The sequence below is a fragment of the Nicotiana sylvestris genome, chromosome 9 (assembly GCF_000393655.2).
Source record: "Nicotiana sylvestris chromosome 9, ASM39365v2, whole genome shotgun sequence".
NCBI classification, from domain to species: Eukaryota; Viridiplantae; Streptophyta; class Magnoliopsida; order Solanales; family Solanaceae; genus Nicotiana; species Nicotiana sylvestris.
In genome coordinates, this window is record NC_091065.1 from 185,622,036 (window position 1) to 185,632,009 (window position 9,974).

The 9,974-nt window shown below is 41.7% G+C and overlaps 2 protein-coding genes across 2 annotated transcripts; both read right to left on the reverse strand.

Annotated features, from left to right (window-relative positions):
- Positions 1–374: 374 nt before the first annotated feature.
- LOC138878705 (uncharacterized) lies at positions 375–6,150 on the reverse strand. Its single transcript, XM_070158392.1, has 7 exons — positions 5,847–6,150; positions 4,899–5,317; positions 3,754–4,001; positions 3,375–3,606; positions 2,806–3,108; positions 504–607; positions 375–399 (listed from the first exon to the last, which is right to left on the reverse strand). The coding sequence occupies exons 1-7, from the start codon at positions 6,148–6,150 to the stop codon at positions 375–377; spliced, it is 1,635 nt and encodes a 544-aa protein (XP_070014493.1).
- Positions 6,151–6,597: 447 nt separating this feature from the next.
- LOC138878706 (uncharacterized) lies at positions 6,598–8,877 on the reverse strand. The gene is made up of 4 exons (XM_070158393.1): positions 8,689–8,877; positions 8,184–8,574; positions 7,042–7,649; positions 6,598–6,948 (listed from the first exon to the last, which is right to left on the reverse strand). Exons 1-4 carry the CDS (start codon positions 8,875–8,877, stop codon positions 6,598–6,600), a joined length of 1,539 nt encoding a protein of 512 aa, XP_070014494.1.
- Positions 8,878–9,974: the final 1,097 nt, after the last annotated feature.

Sequence of the window (9,974 nt, forward strand, 5' to 3'; positions counted from 1 at the left end):
GGTCCTGAAAATTTAAAAACTAAATCCCATTATCCAGGAGGGTCCTGAAAATTTAAAAACTAAATCCCATTATTCAGGAGTGTCCTAAAAATTTTAAATTAAATCTCATTATCCAGGAGGGTCCTGAAAATTTAAAAATTAAATCCCACTATCCAGGAGGGTCCTGAGAATTTAAAACTAAATCCCATTATCCAGGAGGGTCCTGAAAATTTTAAATTAAATCCCATTATCCAGGAGGGTCCTGAAAACTATTAAATTAAATCCCATTATCTAGGAGGGTCCTGAAAATTTTAAATTAAATCTCATTATCCAGGAGAGTCTTGAAAACTATTAAATTAAATCCCATTATCCAGGAGGTCCTGAAAATTTAAAAACTAAATCTCATTATCCATGAGGGTCCTGAAAATTTTAAATTAAATATTTTTATCCATGAGGGTCCTGAGAGCTTTTAAAATTAAATCCCATTATACATGAGGGTCCAGAAAAGCCGAAAATGAACTTACCTGAACCATGCTCTCTTCTTGGAGGATTCTGAACAGAATTTCTTGCCCCTGAACCACGCCTTCTTCGTAGGAGGGTCTCTGTGGATTAACAAATTTTCTTGCCCCTGTTTCAGACAAATAAAATCTTGTTAGTTTGAGAACGTGGTGGTTAGTTTGTGGCATCATTACTGAGCGTCTGCTTCTGTCATTGTCATGCTTCATTCTGATTAACTGCTTCGGTCTAGCAAGGAGTTGTTTGACCTCTTGATTGGAATTGGACCACAAAACCTCTGCATGACCTGAATCTCTCACGCTCGCTTGTTGCATTGTGTTTTCATTTTGAAAGTTGTTGAATCCTTGTATTTTCTCAAAATTCAAGATTCACTTGATTGTCTGAACCTCAGTTATCACCATACTGCCTATTCTAAATCAAATCAATTGTGATGTGCCTGGCCGGACTCTGCTTTGTGCAATTTAGAAGTTGGTAGTATGCTTTGAAATCCTTTCCTGCTTGTTCAACTAGGGCTAACTCCAAAGAGACCCATAAAGATAGACTCAAAGGGCAAAGTGAAATGATTTTTGATAAAAAGGAACAAAGGAAAATTTTGAGCACAGATGACTATATGAAGAAGGATGAGAAAAGAAGACTTATCTGAGGGAAGCAGTCAGCTCCATTGATCATGACATGCATTTCAGATCGATCAGCCTAATTCGTCCAACCAATCATATTTTCAGTTCATGTCCTATCTTCATACTTCAAAACCGGGCTTTCACTGATCCAAATTCTCTGTAAAGTCATGAGCCTCATTCGACTTGTAGTGCCCCAAAGGGTTTTCACCAACAAGCCTCTCTCATTTGTTCATCTCTCAACTCACCATCGTCTTATGGTGCTTGCAAGGGTTTTCACCAATAAGACTCTCTCATTTTTAATTTTCTCTCAGCTCACCATCGCCTTACGGTGCCCGTGAGGGTTTTCACCAATAAGACTCTCTCATTTTAAATTTTCTCTCTTGCTCCTGTGAACAAAGTGTTACCCATGATGTAAATCATACCTCTATCTCACTTGACCTGGCATCCTCAAAGATTGATCGGAAGGTCTTTCTTTGGACCGTAATGTAGGCTTTTGGACAGGGTTAGAAAGAAAGGGTGGCATGAAGGCTCAAACTAACTTAAGATGAAAAGGGGTCAAAATTACAACTTTGGGAATCAGATCTTTTCAAAACCAAAACTTCTGCCCCAGTTTCTTTGGGTCTGGGGAATTTTAATTTTTATTTTGATGGGACCGAACCGTAAGGCTGCATACGTATCCTTAAAAGGAATCAGGTCGAACGTAGTTCAAAAGGAAGTTGATTGTTTTTGTTGCTTTTATTTTCTTTTATTTTCTATTCTTTTTTCTTTTTTTTCTTTTCTCTTCTTTCTTTCTTTTCCTTTTTTTTCTTTTCTCTTTTTTTTTCTTACTTTCTTTCTTTTTCTTTTTTTCTTTTTCTTTCTTTTTCATTCTTCTTATTTTTCATTCATTCATTCATTTTTTTTTGTTCTCTAATTCTGTTACTGATTCCAAGAGAGGGGTATGAAAGAAAATAAATAAAGCTCAAAAGCGGTAACAAAGAATGAAAGTGCTTGGGTAGCGGAACAAAATGTCCTCGTCATTTCAACTTTGAACATGCCAAGTACAAAATACAACTGAAGGTAAGCAAAGAAATCATATATAGTACCTCTTAACTACATCATAATTGATAGACATATCTACACATTTGCCTTCTTTGTTTGTTAAATACAAAGCACCATAGGGCAACACTCTTGTCACAACGAATGGCCCCTGCCAGTTTGGGGCGAACTTGCCTTTGACTTCCACCTGATGAGGAAGGATGTGTTTCAATACCATCTGGCCCACTTCAAATTTTCGAGGACGCACCTTTTTGTTGTATGCTCTTGCCATTCTCTTCTGATATAATTGACCATGACATACTACAACCAATCTTTTCTCATCAATCAAACTCAACTGCTCTAGTTGGGTTTTGACCCACTCGTCATCATCAAATTCAGATTCTGCAACGATCCGAAGGGATGGAATCTCAACTTATGCAGGTATAACTGCCTCAATTCCATATACCAGCAGATAAGAAGTTGCACCTACTGAAGTGCGAACAGTAGTGCGATAACCCAGTAAGGCAAAAGGCAACTTTTCCTTCCACTGCCTAGAACCTTGAACCATCTTACGAAGTATCTTCTTTATGTTCTTATTAGTAGCCTCAACAGCTCCATTTGCCTTGGGGCGATACGGGGTGGAGTTCCAATGCATGATCTTGAACTGTTGGCATACCTCTTTCATCAAATGACTGTTGAGATTAGCAGCATTGTCTGTGATGATCATCTTGGGAATTCCGAACCGACAAATGATATGTGAATAAATAAAATCCACTACTGCCTTCTTGGTCACGGACTTGAAAGTTACAGCTTCGACCCACTTGGTAAAGTAATCAATGGCCACCAGAATAAACCTATGCCCGTTTGACGCTGCCGGCTTAATTGGTCCAATAACATTCATACCCCAAGCAACAAAGGGCCAAGGTGCATACATTGAGTGTAACTCAGATGGGGGAGAATGAATCAAATCACCATGTACCTGGCATTGATGACACTTGCGAACAAAACTGATACAATCCCGTTCCATGGTGAGCCAATAATAACCTACTCAAAGTATCTTCTTTGCCAAGACATACTCGTTCATATGCGGCCCGCAAACTCTAGAATGCACTTCGGCCATGATAGTTGAAGCTTCTTTAACATCTATGCACCTCATCAGTCCTAAATCTGGAGTCCTCTTGTACAAGAGTCATCCACTCAAGAAAAATCCACTGGCCAGACGTCGAATGGTTCTCTTTTGGTCACCTGTAGCATGACTGGATATACCCTTGACCTGATGTATTCCTTGATATCGTGGAACCAAGGTTCTCCATCCATTTCCTCTTCCACCACATTACAATAAGCATGTTGATCGTGAACTTGGATATGCATGGGGTCGACATAAGCCTTGTCCGGATGATGTAACATTGACGCCAGAGTAGCCAAGGCATCAGCAATCTCATTATGAATCCTGGGAATATGTCTAAATTCAACTGACCTGAATTGTTGACAAAGATCATGCAGGCACTGTCGGTACGGTATGAGCTTCAGATCTCATGTCTCCCATTCTCCTTGAATATGGTGAACCAACAAATCTGAATCTCCCAGAACAAGTATTTCCTAGACTCCCATGTCTATAGCTAACCTCAAACCCAGAATGCATGCTTCGTACTCAGCCATGTTGTTGGTGCAATAAAATCGAAGTTGGGCTATTACAGGGTAGTGTTGCCCTGCTTCAGAGATAAGTACAACCCCTATTCCGACCCCTTTCATGTTAGCAGCTCCATCAAAGAAAAGTTTCCAACCTGGCTTTTCATCATAGTCAACCTCGTCAACACGCATAACCTCTTCATTAGGAAAATAAGTCTTCAGTGGCTCATATTCATCATCCACCTGATTCTCGGCCAAGTGGTCGGCCAAGGCTTGGGCTTTCATCGCGGTCCGAGTCACATAGATGATGTCAAACTCTGTAAGTAAAATCTGCCACTTTGCCAATCTTCCCGTGGGCATAGGCTTCTGAAAGATATACTTTAGAGGATCCATGTGGGAAATGAGGTAAGTAGTGTAGGACGACAGATAATGCTTCAACTTTTGTGCCACACAAGTCAGGGCGCAACATGTCCTCTCAAGCAGAGTGTACTTAACCTCATAGGGAGTGAACTTCTTACTGAGATAATAGATTTCTTGTTCCTTCTTTCCCGTGATGTCATGTTGACCCAATACACAACCGAAAGAATTGTCCAAGACTGTCAAATAGAGAATTAAAGGTCTTCCAGGCTCTGGTGGGACCAGCACAGGTGGATTCGACAGGTACCTCTTAATCTTATCAAATGCTTCTTGACATTCCTCAGTCCACTTGACCGCAACATTCTTCTTCAGCAGCTTAAAGATGGGCTCACAGGTTGTCGTGAGCTGAGCAATGAACCTACTGATGTAATTTAACCTTCCAAGCAAACTCATCACCTCTGTTTTGTTCTTTGGCGACGGTAACTCTTGAATGGATTTGATCTTCGGTGGGTATAACTCAATACCACATCGATTGACCACGAATCCTAGCAGTTTCCCAAACGGGACACCAAATGCACATTTCGCTGGATTGAGCTTGAGGTTGTACCTGCAGAGCCTTTGGAAAAACTTCCTCAGGTCCTTGACATGGTCAGACTGCTTCTTTGACTTTATGATCACATCATCTACATAAACCTCGATCTCTCTATGTATCATGTCATAAAATATGGTGGTCATCGCCCTCATGTAAGTTTCCCCAGCACTCTTCAAACCAAATGACATTACCCGATAGTAGTATATTCCCCATGGCGTGATGAATGCTGTTTTTTCTGCATCTTCCTCATCCATCAAGATCTGGTGATATCCCGCGTAGTAGTCCACAAAAGACCCAATCTCATGTTTGGCACAATTATCGATCAGAATGTGAATGTTCGGCAATGGAAAATCATCCTTTGGGATTGCTTTGTTAAGATCACAGTAATCAACACAGACCGTGGTCTTACCATCCTTCTTTGGTACTGGCACAACATTGGCTAACCAAGTGGGATATCGAGTGACTCGAATGACCTTTGCAGTAAGCTGCTTTGTGATTTCTTCTTTGATCTTCACACTCATATCAGTCTTGAACTTTCGCAACTTTTGCTTAATAGGAGGGAATGATGGATCAGTTGGCAATTTATGAACTACCAGATCAGTGCTCAGGCCTGTCATATCATCATATGACCATGCAAAGACATTTTTGTACTCAAACAATATTTTGATTATTTCCTCCTTCACTTGCGGTTCTAAATTCACACTTATCTTGGTTTCCCTAACATCATCCTGGTCCCCTAAATTGATTGCTTCGGTCTCACTCAAATTAGGCTTTGGTTTTTCTTCAAATTGATTTAGCTCTTTACTGATTTCCTCAAATGTTGCTTCTTCATCATATTCTATTTCATCATCATATTCTACTTCTTGGATTGTTATTTCAGAATTAGATTGGCTTTTAAGACTCCGCTGAAAACTCTTCAAGCATGTCATGTCACTACAACAAGCATAAAAAGAACTGTACAAAAAAAAAAGAATAAAGAACAAAATAAAACACTATTAAGAATAACGGAAAACGGAAAATTGCATTTCATTGAAAATAAAAGGATAGAAGGGTTTGAATATCAAAACAAGCAAAAACTAAAAATCTGGATTACAACCCTGGAATAACCCAGATAACAGAAAGGAAACAAAGCAAACTACCAAAACTCCTTGGGAGAGGAGTAGCTTCCCAATTGCTAAGCTTCACGTTTGGGCCAACGAGCTGCACATTTGCTTTACTAGAGCCTTCACCAACTTCTACCATATTGACCTCTTCGAACAGACTGTGGAACCTCTTGATCAGCTCTTCATCAACATCGACCACAGGTTTTGGGATTGAGGAGGTTGGAGGTTTTTCTGCCCCTGGCTTGACAAAAGACTTAGAGATGTGTGGGACGGGCTTGGGGAGCGACCATACCTTCTGTTTCAGATTTTTAACCCCTTTCACGTCCTTCTCGGTGGGCATGAATCCCAAACCAAACATACTAAGATTCCCACTGGGGCGCACTGGATGTACAATACCCTACAGAGATGAGCCCAAACCCTTTCCCGGCATAAAACCATTCTTCAACATTTCATTCGCAACCATGACGGACGTGGAGGATAGCTTAGGACCCGGAATGCATTTTCCTTCAGGAATTTTCTCAACAGACACTGTTTCGAAAGTCTGATAGACCCAAGGTCCCTTATCATCTTCAGCTTCGATGAACGGAACAATTGTATCATTACAAGCTAACAAGTCCTCGTCACCGTGCACAACTATTTCCTGCTTGTCCCATTCAAACTTCACCATTTGGTGCAGAGAAGATGGGACTGCCTTAGCAGCATGTATCCAGGGTCTGCCTAACAACAGATTGTAGGAGACAGCCACATCTAACACTTGGAATTCCATGGTAAACTCAACAGGCCCTATCTACAATTCGAGCATTATATCTCCAACAAAATCTTTACCTCCCCCATCGAAGCGTCGAACACACACACTGTTCAAGTGGATTCTTTCGGTGCCAATCTTCAGTTTTTGTAGAGTAAATAGGGGACAAATATTCGCACTAGAGCCATTATCAACCAAAAACCTTGAGACAACAGAATCTTCACACTTCACTGTGATATAAAGAGCTCGGTTGTGTTCTATACTCTCCATAGGAAGTTCATCGTCCAAGAAAGTGATCCTATTTGCTTCGAAGATCTTGCCAGCTATATTTTCCAAGTGGTTCACTGTGATCTTATCAGGAACGTGTGCCTCATTTAAAATCTTCATCAAGACCTTGCGATGTTCATCTGAATGTATCAACAAAGACAAAAGAGAAATCTGAGCTGGTGTTTTCCTTAACTGTTCCACAATGGAATAATCCTGCACTTTCATCTTTTTCAGGAACTCCTCAGCCTCTTCCTTGGTGATCGATTTCTTTACTGGCATTGGGCTATCCGTGAATGGCTTGGCTTTCCTTAATTCTTCTGGGGTGAAACATCTCCCAGAACGAGTCAATCCTCCAGTTTCATTGACTTCTTCCTCTATTACTTTTCCTTTGTATGTCACTATCACTTGTTTATAATTCCACGGAATAGCCTTGGCATCCACCACTGGAAGCTGGGTTACTGATTTAATGATGATAGGGGTAGTAGGAGCTCCATTCACAACTATGACAGGCTTACTTGAAATCTCTGGTACTACTACTTTTAAACTTTTCGGTCTTGCCCCGATATCTTTCGACAGTCCTTTCACGACCGACACTGGTGGTTTCGAATTGAGTAAGCTCGACTTTTCTGTCATCCCTTCAACTATCAAGGGTGTTGCTTTGGTAGATTCTGGATCTTTAACCAAATTGCTTTCACTGGCCCGAATCATCATGATGGACTTAGAAGACTTTTTGGGCTCCCCATCCTTGTGAACTATTTCAATCATGTGCATCTCTGCATGGGCTGGCAAAGGGTTTTGGTTGATGTTTGACGCATCTGGGCTTTGAACTACAATTTGGTTTGTATCAATGAGCTCCTAGATTGCCCGTTTCAAATGCCAACACTTCTCTATGTCATGCCCTGGAGCATCAGAACAATAGGCGCATCTTAAGGAATAATCGAGGTTTTTTGGAGGGGGATTTGGTATCTTTGACTCAATCGGCCTCAAGACGTTCAACTGCCTTAACCTTTGAAACAGACTAGCATAGGACTCTCCAAGCGGGGTAAAAGTTTTTTTCCGTTGCTGCCTCTCTCTCCTATACTCTGGCCTTGATCAAAAATTTGAACCAGTGGAGTTTTGATAGGGTTGTGGGGGTGGATAGATATTTTGTGGAGCTGGGTAGATATTCTGTGGAGCTGGAGCACGCCATTACGGGTAAGGAGGGGGTTGAGCATATGACTGTGCATGGTGAACAAGGTATTGGGATGGTCTGGCTGAGTATTGGGGGTTTTGTGGGGAAAAGTAATGTTGAGGTGGATTATATGGAGCTTGGGCGTAGGCTTGAGGTCGGGGTTGAGGATGGATGTACTGATGAGGTGAACCCTTCTGGCCATGCCATGATCCGGAGACAAACATAGCGACATCTTCCTTCTTCTTCTTGCCTAGCAAACTTCTGGTACCACTCTGGATTGCCTGGGTGGTTGTTTTTACAGCAGAATAGCTCATGATCTTACTTGACTTGAGCCCCTCGTCCACCATTTCTCCCATCTTCATCACATCATTGAAATACTTTCCAATAGCTGAGATCAAGTGGCCATAGTAAGTGGGCTCCAGGGCTTGAAGAAAGTATTTAACCATCTCGTCCTCTTCCATCGGAGGATTAACTCGTGCAGCTTGCTCCCTCCACCGGAACCCATATTCTCTAAAGCTTTCACTGGGTTTCTTTTCCACCTTGGTCAGAGATAGGCGGTCTGGAACAATGTCTATATTGTACTGAAAGTGCGGGGAAAAGTCCTAAGCCATATCATCCCAAGTGTACCACCTGCTGGCGTCCTGGCGGGTGTACCATTCTAAAGCTGCCCCACTCAGACTTTGGCTGAAGTATGCCATCAGTAATTTATCTTTTCCCCCGGCGCCTCTCATTTTACTGCAATAACCTCTCAGATGAGCTACAGGATCCCCATGTCTGTCATACAAGTCAAACTTGGGCATCTTGAACCCGACAGGCAATTGGACATCAGGGAACAAACACAAATCCTTATAGGCCACACTCACTTGGTTTCCCAACCCTTGCATATTTCTCAATGATTGCTCCAGACTGTGTACCTTCCTAAACACCTCTTCTTGCTCTACGTTCTTGGATGGTTTGTCAGTTTCAACATGAGGCTCAAATTGGGGAGTGTAAGAGTAAGGATCTGGGACTTTGAAGGTGGGCTCCGGTGCATAGTAGTGGGCATCTGTAGTGGGGAATGCGGGCTCACTAGAGGATCGGTGGAGGGTAGCTTGTGGATGGGGTACAAATATAGGAGCAGATGTCGGAGAAGGGTATGAGGTTGTTTTGGTTGGCGGAGCATGAACAGTTTGGGCTGAAGTGCCAGGTTAGTTATGGTAAGGGGTAAAGCCAGGTGCGTGTTATGGGGAAAGATCAATGGTATTGGGCATCTGGGATTGAGAGAGTGGTGGAATGGAAATAGGGTTTTCTATGTAGTTGGTAGGGAACGAGGGTGGAGGGTGTCCCTTAATCCAGGCTTGATACATTTCTGTCATCTGATGCCTCAACCTCCGGACTTCCTCTTGCAGTTTCGATTCCGACTCAACAATCTCCCTTGGTGGGTCTACAACTCCAGTGCTTGTTTCCCTGCTAGCCATGATTGTTTGACGCTTTGATCGGGTGTTGTATGGATGATTTACCAGGATGCCAACAAACTAACCACCTTCCTGAAACTCAATAGAGATAACAGAGGACAACAACACAAAACCACCATGTTAGCATTAGAGCATTTATCAAATAATAATATCACAGTACGTGCAATGCACCTAGCAATAATTAACGGCTCTAAAATGGCTTTGAGGGTCGCAGGGTCATATGGCATCATCCCAATTTGCTCATTTCAATCCTTTCTTCTCTTTCTTTTCCAACACCTCTTATCACTCTTTTCTTTTCTTTCTCTTTTTATTTTGAACCAAAAATAATTTGATCAAACCCGATGTAGGTTGCCTACGTATCATGTGCCTCATGAATTAGACCAAGCGTAGTTCTGGAGAAGTGGTGGAAAATAAATTGAAAACAAAATCTTTTTTGGGATTTTTCATTTAAAACTTTTCGATATTAAAATACAAAGGGAAATACGATAATGAAAGACATGATAGACTCTAACACTACCTAAAGGACT

Coding starts and splice junctions, on each gene's coding strand:
- LOC138878705 (XM_070158392.1), bottom strand. CDS start 6,150: ATGCCCACCGAGAAGGACGTGAAAGGGGTTAAAAATCTGAAACAGAAG. Junction 3,109..3,374: donor TATATCCAGTCATGCTACAG/GTGACCAAAAGA, acceptor CATCAATGCCAG/GTACATGGTGATTTGATTCA. Junction 400..503: donor AAGAAGAGAGCATGGTTCAG/GTAAGTTCATTT, acceptor TAAAATTTTCAG/GACCCTCATGGATAATGAGA.
- LOC138878706 (XM_070158393.1), bottom strand. CDS start 8,877: ATGCAAGGGTTGGGAAACCAAGTGAGTGTGGCCTATAAGGATTTGTGT. Junction 8,575..8,688: donor GAAAAGATAAATTACTGATG/GCATACTTCAGC, acceptor CCGCACTTTCAG/TACAATATAGACATTGTTCC. Junction 6,949..7,041: donor AGTTCCTGAAAAAGATGAAA/GTGCAGGATTAT, acceptor GAACATCGCAAG/GTCTTGATGAAGATTTTAAA.